Consider the following 16005-nt stretch of genomic DNA (forward strand, 5'->3'; position numbering starts at 1 on the left):
ACAGACATGCACACAGACCATGCTCCCAGCGATCCCAAGCGTGCCGAAACTTGCGACTTCTGAATGCTCCACGAAAGGTCAAACAAAGACCCACGGCGGGCGGACGCAGGCTGCCAATCGCAGCCGGAAAACGGCTGGCTTGCCTTTCTTTCCTTCGTTACGGAAGTTACTCTCCTCCTGCAACGACCACCCTTTTTTTGACCAAATAACGTTGCACCCTTGCCTATCGCCTCAGAGGGCTTGGGACAAAACTTACAATTACCATTGACCTTTGACGAACCCGTGAATTTCCTGCCTCCCTCCGTTCTACCAATTCCTTTGACGGAGCCTCCGTGACCAGCGGGTACTTCAAAAAGAGACGGGAACCGAAGACGGGTTCAAGGGCTCCAGTTTTACACAGTACAGTACGTACACAATACGGCCAACAACCGAAATCCATGTGGGTATACTCGTCTTTGTGCAAGTACGAAGTATACCTGCCTACCTACCAGTAAACAGACTCGTACCGTCGGGTTGTGGTTAGTCCTCGGAGCCTGGAAGTAGTGCTACGGGGTAGGAGGTTAGCAATCCCTCTGACTGCGGAGCACACTTGTACACAGGTTTCCTTTTCGGAACTGCTAAATTCTGATGATGATACCAAGGGCTAGTGAGGCCTTCTTGGGAAGCTCTTAAGCGCCCAAGGTTGAAGCCCTCCAAGCGTTTCCAGGTGCCAGCTGTGCGCCTTGCTGGTCGACGGGTGGATGCTTTGATTCCCCCAGCAGAAGCAATCATCGTGGACAGTCGAGCACTTTTGGAGCCAGCACAGGATGGAGTACATACCTTCCTGTATGTTGGAAAAACGGGCAGTTGTCAACCTCAAAGGGCAAAAGTTCAAACTTCTCCTCCCAGCCCTTGGAAAAAGGTGTCGCGTCCAGTCAGCATGAGGCCCACCCAGAGACGGTCAATTGGATTTCTACGCAAGCCACAAGGAGCACAATTGACCCTAAAGTCCAGGACTAGAACCACAACTGCGAATCCATCCTTACCACCTGGCACCTAGCACACTTCCTGCCCCCCATACCGACCATGCCTATCAACTCAGGCTCGGGAGAATCGTCGCCTTATCACGGACAGCCCCCAAGTTCCCCAACCAGCGTCGTGCAAAAATCGCCTGGCCACCTCCTCCAGTCCGACGCCAGGGCCCACGTACCGCCCGAAGGTGGATGTTGGGGAGAAAAGCGCCCTTCGTTTCCTTTCCAGGCACATGCCGTCTATCAAAAAAGTCATCACGCACTTTCTTTGCCCCCCTTCAGGGTTCGGCCTCGAAGAATCTCAGTGCGACTGCTCCTCCTTTCACGTTACGAGCCTGTTTCTGTTTCGCTTAGAATTCTCGTCTCGACGTTACTCAGTGGATGCTCATTCAAATTCGCAGGTCTGGATTTTAATTTGGCCGGTCTCGACGAAAAGGCTTGTGCCACAGTGTCGGACGATTTCCAGGTGGCACCAACCAACAGCAGCATGTCCCTCCATTTGCTTTTTTTTTTCCCTTGCGGAGTCGTGTTTAGTCCGGAACGGAGAGGCCATGGTGCCCACCCTGGAGTGAGGGGGACGATGATAAGGTGATGATGCTGATGGATGGGCAAGGCCTTCCGCTCCCCCTACCTGCCCTAGTCGTGAAGTCCTCCTCCCCTGCTCCTTGTCTCTGACTTGCGGATGCTCGCCAGATGTGCACAAGCCATCTTGCTTCAGCCGCGATAGCTCTCGCGTCGCAAACTTTCTAGCCCGACTCCCGTCTTTCCCATTCCCTGAACGGCCACTCGATCCTTTGCCCAGCGTGCCCATGTCTTTACGGTATCGTGCCGCGACCCCCATCCTGGCCCTCGGTTAAATGACCACGACCACTCTGACGAACGCCAGATTGGGCGTATCTGCTGGGTCTTTCAAGCGCTAACGTGAGGTACAGCGATAATCAGCAGCGGCATCAAGTGCCCGAGCGCCTTCGAGTATCTGCTACCCACAAATAATGCACCTCTCATTACGTCGCTACAACTGGCTTTGGTCGGAAAGCAGCCATGGCTTGACGTCCACACAGAAGCAAAAAGAGATATTACAGAAGCAACTTCTAAGACTAACCAGGTCTCGGACGGATTGTACAACGCATTGTTGTCTGACCCTGGCTTTCAAAAAGAACCCGTGAGTCGACTTAAACCCTGCACCCTGTTCCCGGGCGCTGATGGCATCATCTGTCAGCTTGTGGCTGGTCAGTACAACTTTTAGGGCCCCAGGTCACCACGAGTTTCAGGTTTAGCTCGCTCCATATGCTGCGCGTCATGGCCCAACCTCACTGCCTGCCTGATGGGTCGACCTAGACGGGCGCTGCTCGTTTCCTCGCACGGAGTAGCACTCCGCGTTTCCAACGAAGTACCGAGTAACGGCAACAATACTGGACTCTTCCAGCCTCATCAATCTACTCACAAACAGAGGAGAGACCAGCCGTTTGGTGAACCTCATCTCCGAGCCTTTGTTCACGCTCGATCCTTCCAAACCGGATGTTACTCATCCTCGGCCCAAGCAAAAGAGTGGCCCCGGATGCACCGGTAGGAATGATACTAACTGGCTATCTTGATGACAAGTGGTATCCAGGGCTTGTGCGGCGGCGGGTCTCTCGCTCATTACCGAGTGTTTTTTTTTTCTGGAAAGAGGTTCAGGACCGAAGTTACCAACCTCCTTCGACGGAGCATTTAGACAAGCCCCCAACAGGCTGAGCGTTGTGGAAAGTTTGCTCAGTCCAACGTCGTCACAACACGTGTGAAGTGCAGACTCAACACGACGAGTAGCAACAGAGAGAAAGCATCCTGAAGCAAGAGAGGCATCTTTGTGGCCTGGGTAAACATACGCGCCTCAGTGGCTGATGGTTACTGAGCCTTCCCGTCTATTGTTGGCAAGGGGATCTTCAGAGAGACAGCTTGCTTGCATGCGGGGATGCAGACGGGATGTTCCCGCTCTGCATGTGTATCCGCTATGAATTAAGGTCGCATTGCAGTTGAATCTATCTGGATCCAAGATGCCAACCAGAGGCATGCAAATGCAAGATCACGGCCTTCCTAAGGCCACAATGCATGGACAATGCACCACCTCCTGTCAAATATGCCTCCCCTTTCAGAAAGCTTGAACTGCATGCCAGGACAGGCTTCTACAGTAGTAGATCTGCCGAAATGTCCTGATGGTCCACATCGGCGGCCGGCCTTCACCCGATGACAGGACCATTTTGCGCAAGGGACAGAGGCAAGGGGGTTGCTTAGGGCCAAGGTCTCAAGGAATTGTGGCACATGCGACCCTTGAGTCTTTTCAGCCTCTCGGTGGGAATGGTGCAGGTATGGTGGTAGGGTATGACACCCCCCCCCCCCCCCCCCCCCGGGGGCATGATTATCGCCTGGGTCCCAAAGCCCAATAAGGACACGGCTCTTGTACGATCCACCAAATACCGAGTACAGGCAGACACATCGAAAAGGTCTTTCGACTAACTCCCCACCTCTTTTCCTTCGGATGGCTAAAGACAGAAAGCAAATACAAGTAGCAACATGGGAAGGGGAAGTCCGTTTCAAAGCGATTGGCATGGTCGACAAGTTCACAATTCTTCGTACAAATCGCTGGCCGGCTTGCCGCCCTCATCCCAACAAGTCTGATGTGTTGTCAACCCATGATTTGCAGAAGCAAGTCCCGGCAGCCCACTCTCACACCGGCTTGGACCAGCTACGGTTGAGGCAGTCCAATCACTGCCGTGCAAGGCCCGGGTCAGCGTCGCGAGGATCGCTCGATCAGCAATGGTTTACTCCGTTGAGCACGTATCCTAGAAGTTCTCTGAACGGGGTGCCTTATCCCTGAGTTCTTGTCCAGCCAAAGGGTTCTCTGGCTTCTGTCCCCTAGTGGAGTCCATATCACGAGAGAGAAGGTCTCTTCTTTGTTGAGAGCCGCTTCGGGAAGCATTAGGCTTGAGAGGAGGCTGGGCCCTAGGGAGAACCTTGATGGGTGGGCCGGCCTGTGTTGCCGGACATGCTCGTCCTTAGAGGGGCCCTCCATGCAAGAGATGGACAGGTTGATGCGTCTGCGATATTCAGCCTTCCCTTCCTGTTTCCGCTGTTGCATCGGCATTGCACTGCATCCCCTGTTTACTGCAAGCTTGCGATCTTGCATCGATCGCCTGTGCAGGACGCACTGCGTCTGAGAAAGTCTATGCCGATCCATTACCGTCGCCAGAGGGTCGAGCCCGGCTTAGCAGCACCGACTCCCTCTCGCTTAGGCGGAGAACAAGAACGCAAACCGGGCGAGGAACAGCAGCCCGTTCTGGAAAGGGCAAAGACGAGCTCTCCCAAGGCGGAGGGGGAACCTTGGGGTTAGAGAGACCCCTCTTGTTTCGGATTCACGAAGATGGCCACTGTCGACTGACTGTGATTGGGTCGACTATTGCCGGGAAAATCTACGGAAAGACATTGCCCCCTTACCATGCACATCACAGTTGCATGAAGATCATTGGGAAGGCTTTGTGGCCCAATACCTCAGAGGTTCGATGTGCCTGCGGTAAGGAGGCGATCCGACATTGCTCCATCCACATCTTGGAACAGCCAAAGGCAGGAATGTCTTGCATTATTGTCAGATCAAGCTCACCGGTCTCACCTCTGATGCCCCCTGGGCCCTGGCATGCTACGATCAGGGATACATGATGTCTGGTCAGCTCTGTTATACGAGATGTGGGCTTAGCTCTCGTCTCTCCCCTGGCCCCGCGATCCGTCCGTGGAATGATTTTCAGTCAGCCTCGACACTTTGTGCCATCCAGCCCAATGCTCTATCTGCCTGTCCAAGACTTGGAGTCAAGCTTCGTTCCATTGTCGCAACAAATGTCTCTTTCGAATCAGATCCTTCCGATTGAGGGCAATCAATCTCGCAGGGTCTAGGAGCCCAAATGTTTGGGAGAAGGTCCGCTCGGCAGGATGGCGGATTGTTTGCTGCCAGCGCCACACTCATGCTGCCAGTCGACGGTAAGGAGTAGGGACACTCCTACTGGTCCCCTGTTCATATGTCTGAAATGACTACCATTCGTCGTCAAGATCAACACTGTCCATCACCTCCCTTGAGCGTATCGAAGGGGTCTCAGTAACGAGTGATTGGATCACCGGCATCGTGGTGACAAAGACAGGAGGTCGCGAAGGTTAGGGCTGTGGTGACAATGACGATGGCAACTGTGCCATGACTATTGGCTCTCAGCCATCCAGGAGGAACTCAATTTCTGTCGACAGACTTGTTTCTCCCTTCGCAAGCCTGAATTGATCGTCCCCTACATTGGCCGCCTTGCAGTCTACCCGAACACCCTTTTCTGGAGGGCCAGGCCTGAGTGATATCACAGTACATGGCCGATGGATTTCTTTTCCAAGAGTGTTGTTGCAGAAGAGGTTGCTTTGCGTTTCCGTGTCTGCGAGGTAGGCTCCCGTGCACTTCTCACACATTCTTTATACCTGGTTGTTTTTTCCCCGGGCAAACCGACCCTGCGGTATCTCTAACGGTTGCGAAAGATGCCACCATGTCAATGGTCCGCAAGAGCGCTCTTGAACAAAGTACCGTTTGCCGTCATGTTGTCGAGGATGAGCTGCTGGCATTGATGGGGGTTTCAGACACAACCCGTTCGTGGAGGGTTGCTGTCAAGTTTCTAGTCGGGGTCTCCGCGAACTATGGATGTGGCGTTGTCGAAATTGCCCCAGCACTTCACTAAACAGCCGACGCATGCACTCGCGCAGGTGCGAATTCCTCGCGCAATTTGCGTCTCGAATCTCCGTATGGCAGGACAATAAGTGACTTGGACCCATGTATTCCTGACCGGGAGAAAGCCATTGTATCAGATATGCAATATCTCCAAATATGTCCATCCTACACTCTGGCCAATTTCATGGCACGGGGCCGATGGAGACCTCTTCTCAGATGCTTCATGGCGTGCCCTCGAACCTTTTGTGTCTTGACACAACCACCCTCTTCCAACTCCCAGGAAGATTGCTTCGTGCCAAGGGGATGACCTATGAAACCTCGCGTTTTGCCCCCGACGATATTCCCATCCTCTTTGTTGGTATCAAGAATAATTTTTCCAACTCCACAAGAACGCCGTGCCATCCGTTCCATGCCATGTCCTGCAGGGAAAAGAGCAAGACTCGCTCCCCCTTTGCGCTCGTTATGAGAGATCAATCGTCTCCGTAGTCAACGTCCTCGTCTTCATCGGCCCCTCCCTCAGCAGCACCGACGCCGGCACCGGCCTTGCCGGATGCTGCATAGCTGCTGAATTTCGCATCGTCTTCGGCTTCCCTCGATGCCGCATCCTTTGCCACGTCCTCGCATGCGTCGATCCAGTCCGAGTACACGTCGACGGCGGCGCTCAGGTAATTGATGCCGGTTTGGAACCTCTGCCCGCAGACCTTGCAGTGCAGGTTGCCCACGCCGGCCTTCTTGTCGAGTTTGACTTGAATGGCTTTTTCGTGGTTGCAGAAGAGGCAGGTGAAGGTCGAGGCGAGGGGTTCGCGCTACAGAGACGGAAACGAGGTGACGTTAGCATGAGAGAAACAGTATGGGCAATGCAGGATGTGAGTTCCGCTCGGGATTGATCGTGGGGATGAAGAAATGAAGATTGAACTGACTTTCTTGGGCCCTTGCGGCTTGCTGGATGACTTCTTTCGTTTCCCCTGTGGCGGCGGTGTCAGTTATTTCTTTCGGGGGGTCTCCCTGAAATTCATGGGTGCTTACCATTGTTTTTCTAAAATATCGAGGTACCTCAAGATTTTAGTGTGGCGGAGGGGTTGATGAACGAAGGTAGCCTCGAGAAAGTAGAGAAAGGACTCGGTGACATTAAATAAGGCGATGTCGAGGACCTGGTCTCCAAAGTTGGCTCAGCCTCGTCTTCACTCACCTCCGCAGTTCAACCTGCGAAGTCTTGTCACAGCCCAGTCACGTGAAGAACCGAAGTCTTATCGTTATCGCGCGGCAGCCTCCGACTGTCAGATCAGCCAATCACAGCCACTGCGGGACATCGAGTTCCAGAGGCGCATTTCCCCCTCGTCCCTCTCTCTCCCCCACTGCAACCAACCATTGCTTCAACGTTGCAGTCTGATGGGAGAGATATTACTTCTTCACTTTCCTATCTATCTTCTTTATCCTCATTGCCTATATACATCTTTAGACTGTGCTTGAGCCTTTGGGGCTTCTGTTGGTTTGTGTGAGAGCAAGTGGTCGTGCTGGTATTTCCGGGCCATCCCTTGTCAGCATTGTCCATTCTGTTGTCCATCTGTTGTTAGGATCTCTTCCGGTGTCAAAGAGAAAAAAAAAGCAAAGCAAAGGTGTTGACGCCTGATTGTTTGGGAACTACTTCAGAACCTCTGGACGAACTTCTTGCCTCCCCACATCGATATCCTTCCGTCGAGCAGATATTGTTTGTTTTCCCGGGCATTTAAACACCAGATGGCGAATTCTCAGCCCATGAATGGGGCCACTTCCGACCCCATCCTCTCAGAGATCCTCGCGACCCTCAAGAGCCTAGATGCCAATATGGAGTCCCTCCAGAGTAGATTCGAAACCGCTCAGTCGGTCAACCAACTACGCGGCGTTCCTCAGTCTCGGACGAACCTCTCTCCCAGCTTGGATCCCATCCAGTTGGGCAAATCTGCAAGCGGTGCCTCTTCTCCACCGACGGACTCCAGCCTGGCTCCTAAGGCGCCTTCATCACCCACGAGCCCTGCGAGGAAATCATCAGTCACCTCGCGAATCATCCTTACTACCTACCCGGGCCAATCGGGAATCGACCCCATTCCTCTTGAATGGGGAGAACCGAATCCCATCAAACGTGGTCCTGTCGTGGTCAGTCGTCACCACAACACCATCCGCCGCCGCAACGCCATCGGTGCCCACGGCGGGTCCTATAGCATATACCACGCCCTTGCCGTAGCGAGCAACAATTTGGACCTAGAGCACAAACCGGACTTTACCAACACCGAACCGGCTGCGAACATTGGACCGTTTCCAGCGTGGGGCGACAGGAAGAAGATTGTCGCCATGGACCCCTTTGGTCATCTGGCTCCCTGGCTATACAAAGACCTCATGCAGTCCCAAGACATCGACATCCGCCCCACCATTGCCGTGACCAAGGCGCACATGAAGATCCCGGAGCTCGAACAATCCGTCAGAGCCGGCCGCTTGAAACCGGATGGGCGGATCTGCCTCAACGAGACTGGAGAATTGAACGTGACCAAATTCGCGGTCGAGCCCGTCTGGTACCTCCCCGGGGTGGCGGAGCGGTTTGGGATCCAGGAAAGCGCACTGCGACGGGCGCTCTTCGAACACACGGGCGGTTCCTATCCGGAGCTGGTGACGCGGAACGACATCAAGGTGTTCCTGCCCCCGATCGGCGGGCTCACGGTGTACTGCTTCGGCGACCCGGCCAAGATGGCAGATCCCAACGTGCGGCTGGCGTTGCGGGTGCACGACGAGTGTAATGGCAGCGACGTGTTCGGGTCCGACATCTGCACGTGCCGGCCGTACCTGATCTTCGGGATCGAGGAGGCCGTCAAGGAGGCCCAGAAGGGCGGCTCGGGCGTCGTCATCTACTTCCGCAAGGAGGGCCGCGCCCTGGGCGAGGTCACAAAGTACCTGGTCTACAACGCTCGCAAGCGCGGCGCCGACCGGGCCAGCGAGTACTTCAAGCGCACCGAGAACATCGCGGGCGTCAAGGACATGCGCTTCCAGGCCCTCATGCCCGACATCCTGCACTGGCTAGGCATCACAAAGATCGACCGCATGCTGTCCATGTCCAACATGAAGCACGACGCCATTGTCGAGCAGGGCATCCCCATCCTCGAGCGCGTCCCCATCCCCGACGACATGATCCCCGAGGACTCGCGCGTCGAGATCGACGCAAAGATCCACGCCGGCTACTTCACCACCGGCAAGGTCATGTCCATCGACGAGCTCAACGCCGTCCAGGGGAGGAGCTGGGATGATATCGAGCATTAACCCCTGTCAGTCTGCGCTGTCGGCAAAGTTTTGAGTACTAGATATATTCGAGTTGGACTACAGACCCAAGTTATTATCCATGTTGGGAAGTTACAAAAGAGGCCGCGAGATTGCAGACACATAGGAACGGATTGTAGTCAAGCCAACGCTGCTGACCAAGAGACAAACTTCCCAAGATCCCTGGTTTTGCATGATTGATGGATTGATTGTTTTCTTTTTTTTTCGATTGATTGTTCTAGTTCTGTTCTCTCCGATGTTCGGCCATAGAATGTGCACTGACTCGATGCTCTAGCTCCAGCCTGTGGGAAGGAGAACAAGAGCAGAGTCGCACAATCCAGGCCTGTATCCACACACAATGATTGAGGTCCGATTCAGTCGATGCCAGTAGTCCGCAGGAACATCGAAGTTGCCGGTTTCAACATATCCATGCCCACCGTGCACCACATTGCACCACATCCTCTCCTCCTCATCTCCAGCATCGACTCTTCCTTCGCTACGTCCCTTAGAAAGCGTGCTTGACCACCCCCTTCGATTCAGACTCGCTGTTCATCTGCACGGCACCGTTGATAGCAAAGTTGATTCAATCCATCCCCATCGAGTGTGATCGTGTTTTTTTGTTTTCCTCTTGTTTACTCTTGACGTTGTGCTGGGTCTAAGAATTTGAACTTTCCGAACCCCTTCCTGTTGGCAAGACTCTCCCGTTTCCTCTTGTGTCTTTTTTTCAATCATGTGCCACCCTGGACATACTAGAAGTTTTCAATACGCGTAGGACGGACTGGACCAATGGTATGATGTGACATCCTGGCTGGTGACATCCTGGCTCTTAATCAGTTACCAGTCAGACACGTAATGCAACAGTACGGGAAATGATGGGATGAACCCCTCATACACCATCTTCACCCTATGTTTACAGTCCATCGGGTCGACACCATCTCCATTCTCATCTGTCACACGCATGACCTGCTTCATCTTTTCCTTGAGATCAGCAAAGCACTTGTTGGTCAGCCCTCTGTAGCGATAGATGGTGACAAAGTTGTAGCACTTGATCTCGGTAAGAGCTTTCAGGAAGTGAAAGTCGTTGGAGGAAACGCAGGCGCGGCCAGCGAACTGGATTGCGAGCGTCTTCAAGGTGACATTACGTCCAATAAGACGAAAGATCTGTTGCAGGTGTGGGTCGTGGACAAACTTGCGTTCTGGAATCTGGGTGGAAGTTCTGGTACGATTGTCCGCTCCATCGGTGAGCACAAATGAGACATATTTGAAGTGAGAGATCTGTACAAGGGTGTTAGTTTCCACCATTAACTGGGGACGAGGCATTCGCTTCTGCAGCACTTACGTTGACAGGTCCAATGTCTTCAAGAAATCGTCTGACATCTTTGTATCCGACCTCTTTCCAGGCCTTCTCGTAGTATCGACCGCGAATAGCAATTTCTCGGGAGAAGTGGAACGAGTTCTCACCATAGAGGACCTCTCTGCCTTCTCGGAGAACAGTTTTGCAAGTGCGGAGAAAATGAGAAGAGTGTGAGAAATCGCGGCGATCGAACTCGATGGCTTTGTCGTCACGGAAGAGCAATCGGTATGTCTTCAAGCGAAGCTCCATGGGCAGGTCAAGGAAGCCGGGTTTCTTCTTCTGAACTGTTGCGGTGACCTTGGGAGACTCAGGGGTGACCCCGGAAGACTCAGTGGTGACTTCAGCAGGTTTGGCTTGTGGTGTGGTAGACAAAGTCCAGGAAGTAGCACCCAAATTCTTCAAGAGGTCAGCCAGGTTGAGATTGATAACTGTCTTGACGCCACCTTCGCCGACAACCTCAACGCTCCTAGACAGATGTTGGTCAGCTAGGTACCAGAACGGGGTTCGGAAGATGAAGCAAAACCGTCATCAAGAGACGTCCTACAAGGGAGACTGGACTTACAGAGCCTTTGAGAGCTTGTTCTCTTCCTCATCAGTCTTGTTCGCACCAGCTCGACGTTCGACAGCCCAGAGACCACCATCCTCTTCCTCCTCAGTGGCATTGCCGTTCGTGGCAAATTCATCATCTGAGAGATCCTGGAGAGCATGGCGGGGCGGAGGACGAGGACGAGTGAATCGTCGCCTGGATTTGCCATTGCGATCACCATCGCTCTTTCTCTTGCGTTTCTTCTTGTCAGCCTCGTAATCAGAATGGTCAGAGTCATGATCAGAGGATGGAACATCGATGAGAGGATCGAATACACGTTCGAACGGGTCGTCGTCCTTGTATTTGCGGTTCGCAACACCTCCGGCCGGCATATCAGCTTCAGCAGTCACGACGTTCATGGTTTGGGTGTTTTTGTTGGTAGCTTGAGCTTTCTTGCGGGTAGTAGGAGCCATGGTCACGGGGCGGTGAATGAATCTGTTCAAATCTGAGCAATCAAGCCGTTCGCTGGAAATGGATCTGTCTTACGAGAGCACGATATCTGAGACGTCTACAGAGACGACCAGGAGGTTTGACTGTTTGTAAACCGGCGGATCAAAGGGGAGACGGAAGAAGCTTGTGAGGAAAGATGGAGATGGAGATGGGGACCGACAGGGAAGACGGAGGAGTGTTTTCAAAAAGATCAAATTCACGCAACGCGTCTGTGGAAAAGCAGCGTCTCAACCACCTCCCGCTTGGCAGGCAGCTGTATAGCAGCGAGCAGCAAGCAAGAGGCAGGAGGAAGGAGGAAGGAGGGAGTTGACAATGTGATTTCCAGGAAGGAAGGACCCCCAATGCTCTGTTAAAGCAGCGAGAGCAGGGGCGGCAGCGAGGTGTGAAGCATTCACGCTAAGACGGCTCAATCACCCAATACCACCAGTGACGGACTGTTGAACGGCGCAAGAACCGCCTCATGGCAATCACAAGGAACAGTCCTTCTTGCAGGTTTGCCGAACGCCATCCTTGAGATGCAAGACAGTGAAAGAAGTCACGTGGGAAAGCAAGGACTGATCAGCATCATTCATTGTATCGCCAGCTGACAGAAGACGTCAAGATGGAATTCATGAAGAAAAGCATCAACACTCAGCTTGTGAAGGCAGATATCCTCAATGCCCGCTGCAGCACACCCAGTTCATCAAGCCAGATCCTATTCCACATCTCTTCCATGTCTCTCCTCACCGCTCACAGAGTGCCTTTTCCTGGTCCACATATCCATCAGCAGCAAACCCATGCTTTCACATATCGCAGTTGGAGTTACTCCAGTCCAGCTCATCACAGGATACAGCAAGCAGAATGAAAACATTCACAGGCGCACACAAAAGCAGGGAGACAAGGCAGATGACCTGAAGTCAGGTCAGCCCTGATGAAACAACATGTCCAATCAGTCTTTGTTTCAAATTGTCCTTCAAGGTGGTGCTTGGACCCAGGACATATCAGCATCGCCCACAGACCTCCGGCTCAATAGCCAGAGCGCGGGAGCTGCAACTGACGTACAGATGCTCTTCATCTTGGATTTAGTTGTGGAGGAGAAAGAAAAAACAAGAAGAGAAAATGACAAAGTCGGGAATTTAGTCTTGGCCTCGCTTGACCTTCCGGCAAGGGAAGTTCGGACATTCGGCAAAACCTCCGCATTGGTTGGACTTCATTCCTTGATGGTTGCGCCACTTTGATGGAACGACCAATCTATATATCATCACCCAGAGCACTCCCTCCTCTTTACATCTGAGGTGCAGCCTCTATCAGGGATCCAAGTCGAGGGTAGTTGTCATCTTTCAAGAGCTGGCACTAGCCAGTACAGAGGACATCTGAACCTGTCGTCGATTCTGACTCCCTGTGAGGCTTGATCGGGATATATTCTTTGACTCCGCATTTTCGGTTTTTTCGCCATTACTGCTTGGCAGTGCCATTACTATCTTGCCTGTATAAACATGGCCAGTTCAATTCTTGCAAAGAGGCTTTGGTCCTCACAGTCCTTGGCCTTCAAACCATCGATATGTCTCTCATGCAGGGTAACTATCAGAGGGCTGTCGTCTTCTCGAACACAGGGTTCGGCCCAGACCGAGGCCCAAAACAAGGTAGCATCTTCCAAAGCGAATGCAAAACACTCAACATACTGACATAGCCCGTAGTTACTGGGTGAGCATCTCAAACAAGCAGATCCCGAGATCTATGAGATCTTGCAGCGCGTAAGAGACCCCGATACCAACTTCTACCTCCTGGCTCTAACCCGCCTTTTTTTGTCCGTTGTAGGAGATACGTCGGCAGAGACATTTTATCAATCTCATCCCTTCCGAAAACTTCACCTCTCAGGCAGTGCTGGATGCCTTGGGCAGTGTCATGCAGAGTGAGTCACTGTGGCACCGCATCTAATTCGTGAACAACCAATTTACTGACCCTCGAATCAGACAAGTACTCAGAGGGATACCCGGGCGCACGGTACTACGGAGGCAACGAACATATCGACGAGTCCGAGAGACTATGTCAGAAGCGCGCTCTGGAGACATATCGCCTGAATCCAGAAGAATGGGGGGTCAATGTCCAACGTAAGTGGCCACATGTTATTGAACTCCAGTGATATCTCAAGCTGACCGACTCAGCCTTGTCTGGTTCTCCCGCTAACCTCTACGCCTACTCCGCCCTCCTCAACACACACGACCGTATCATGGGTCTCGATCTCCCCCATGGAGGCCATCTGTCCCACGGTTACCAAACTCCCACCAAGAAGATATCCATGATCTCCAAGTACTTCGAGACCTTCCCATATCGCCTGGACGAGTCAACAGGATTGATTGACTACGACAAGATGCTCGAGTATGCTCTTTTGTACCGACCCAAAATCATCATCGCCGGAACCTCTGCGTACAGCCGATTGATTGACTACAACCGCATGCGCGCGATTGCCGACGAAGTAGGTGCTTACCTGTTGTCTGACATGGCTCACATATCCGGCCTGGTCGCCGCGGATGTGATTCCAAGCCCCTTCCAATACTCGGACGTGGTGACAACCACAACGCACAAATCGCTTCGTGGTCCTCGAGGGGCCATGATTTTCTACCGCAAGGGCGTGCGCCGAACGACCAAGAAGGGCGAGAAGGAGATGTACGACCTCGAAGGTCCCATCAACGCGTCCGTCTTTCCCGGCCACCAAGGCGGTCCGCATAACCACACCATCACCGCCCTCGCCGTTGCTCTGAAGCAGGCTCAAACGCAAGAATTCAAGGAGTACCAAAAGACCGTGCTGTCGAATGCCAAGGCCCTTGCAGAACGGCTCGGCAATTCCGCTTACACAGGTGGTCTGGGCTACAACATCGTCAGTGGCGGGACCGACAACCACTTAGTCCTGGTCGATCTGAAATCCAAGGGCATCGACGGTGCTCGCGTTGAGCGCGTGCTCGAGCTGTGCGGCGTGGCCGCGAACAAGAACACGGTTCCCGGGGACAAATCTGCCCTGAGGCCTGGGGGTCTAAGAATGGGCTCGCCTGCAATGACTACACGGGGTTTCCAGTCAAGCGACTTCACGCGCGTGGCGGAGATAGTTGATCGTGCAGTGTCCATTGCTATCAAGGTGGATAAGAGCGCCCGATCGGATGCAGAAGCGAAGGGCAAGAAGAATCCCGGAGCAGTCAAGAGTTTCTTGGATTATCTCAAGGACGGGACGGAAGTCACCGAGATTCTGACGCTGAGGAAGGAAGTGGAAGATTGGGTTGGTACATTTGCAGAGCCGTGGGTGAAGGGATAAGGACGCGACGACTAGTTTAGTGGGAAACTCTGCAGACCACGACACTTCGCACGATGGTGACGTCGACAAAGTGACCGTCTCCAGAACAACCGCGCTGCTCAGCTGCTGTGCTAGCGAGAAAGGTGGGCAAGGTGGGCAGGTTTTTTGATCGCGAGGGAAAATGGGCAATAAAAACATGTATTTAAAAGGATGGGTCGACAGGATGCCTTTTCAGCGCATCTAGATACTCCGATCTCAATAATGGCGATCTTCTGCGTCTAACAGTGAATGGACGAGTAGGAGACAGTGTAATTCGCAACCTGGTGAAAGTCAATCGATGTCAACAAGACATTATGGTTCAACTGCCACGGAAATTGCCAATACAAGGATGAGGATCGACTTGAACGAACTCTGCACATGATTGACAGTGATTTTCAATGATCAAGTGTCGCGAAGTAATTGTGATGAGGCACTGATAGAGAGCCTTCAATAATGTGTCTGATCAGAGAAAACCCAGGAGTTTGTCAGGGGGCCACTCGGCCATTATTCATCAGGAGAAAGCCATAGTCACGTGTCAGGGGTTCAGTCTCGCCCTTTCGTTTCGAGAAAGGCCGGACTTGGTGGGAAATGTTTCACCGATCGGCCAAGTGGTTAGTAGGCGCTTCTTTCCATCTCGCACCCCTGGTATGTCTCAGAATCAGAATATCCACCATTGACCATGATACTCGCCGTTTCCACTGGCTGAGGCCAAGCGACAGGGAGGCGGACGAGTGCTGCGTGCCTGTTTGATCATCGGTGTCGTGGCGATTCACCGTGGGGACTGAAGGATAGGTTTTCAGCAGTGCTGTGCTTGTTCGTACATCCGTATGTACAATGAGACGATCATTTCTGCCTCCACGCTGCTCTTCACATAAGCCTTTCAGCTCTCCGAACATGACGGAAGTCCTCTTTGGTATGTTTGTTGTGAGCATGTGGCAGTGGTGGAGTGCGAAAAGATCACGGTCGGTGGCCAGAAAGGGAATGGACTCCGTGGAGCTGCTTGCTCCATCACGTTGAGCGGCTGTTATTTAGCTGCTCCGTACATTGGAACCAAGGCGTCGGAGTTGCTGGAAAGAGTAATCGTGTTTCTGAGCACTCATAACTTAAGTCGAGGTATGTTCTTGTACCTACGTACCTAGCTCCGGCTCCACCATGGCATAAATGCATGATCGCGTGCTATTTGCAGGCACCTCGTGGGTTATATTGACATGGGCTCAAATAGGCATGCTATTGAAATTGTGTCTTTATCGATACCACGACGTTCTCCAATGGGTCAGCATGAATATCTCAATTGCG

At 52.9% G+C, this 16005-nt stretch overlaps 4 protein-coding genes across 4 annotated transcripts; 2 read left to right on the forward strand and 2 right to left on the reverse strand.

Moving 5' to 3' along the window:
- Positions 1–6203: 6203 nt before the first annotated feature.
- Positions 6204–6762, reverse strand: AYO21_02391 (hypothetical protein; the record flags this gene model as incomplete). Its single annotated transcript, XM_022652370.1, has 3 exons — positions 6204–6539; positions 6654–6698; positions 6760–6762. The coding sequence occupies 3 exons, from the start codon at positions 6760–6762 to the stop codon at positions 6204–6206; spliced, it is 384 nt and encodes a 127-aa protein (XP_022515406.1).
- Positions 6763–7470: 708 nt separating this feature from the next.
- AYO21_02392 (hypothetical protein) lies at positions 7471–9018 on the forward strand (the record flags this gene model as incomplete). Its single annotated transcript, XM_022652371.1, has 1 exon — positions 7471–9018. One exon carries the CDS (start codon positions 7471–7473, stop codon positions 9016–9018), a length of 1548 nt encoding a protein of 515 aa, XP_022515407.1.
- An 831-nt stretch (positions 9019–9849) lies between these two features.
- Positions 9850–11368, reverse strand: AYO21_02393 (hypothetical protein; the record flags this gene model as incomplete). Its single annotated transcript, XM_022652372.1, has 3 exons — positions 9850–10290; positions 10355–10835; positions 10932–11368. The coding sequence occupies 3 exons, from the start codon at positions 11366–11368 to the stop codon at positions 9850–9852; spliced, it is 1359 nt and encodes a 452-aa protein (XP_022515408.1).
- A 1512-nt stretch (positions 11369–12880) lies between these two features.
- On the forward strand, positions 12881–14691 carry AYO21_02394 (hypothetical protein; the record flags this gene model as incomplete). Its single annotated transcript, XM_022652373.1, has 5 exons — positions 12881–13027; positions 13082–13138; positions 13203–13296; positions 13358–13495; positions 13550–14691. 5 exons carry the CDS (start codon positions 12881–12883, stop codon positions 14689–14691), a joined length of 1578 nt encoding a protein of 525 aa, XP_022515409.1.
- Positions 14692–16005: the final 1314 nt, after the last annotated feature.

Source organism: Fonsecaea monophora (genome assembly GCF_001642475.1).
Source record: "Fonsecaea monophora strain CBS 269.37 chromosome Unknown Scaff10, whole genome shotgun sequence".
NCBI classification, from domain to species: Eukaryota; Fungi; Ascomycota; class Eurotiomycetes; order Chaetothyriales; family Herpotrichiellaceae; genus Fonsecaea; species Fonsecaea monophora.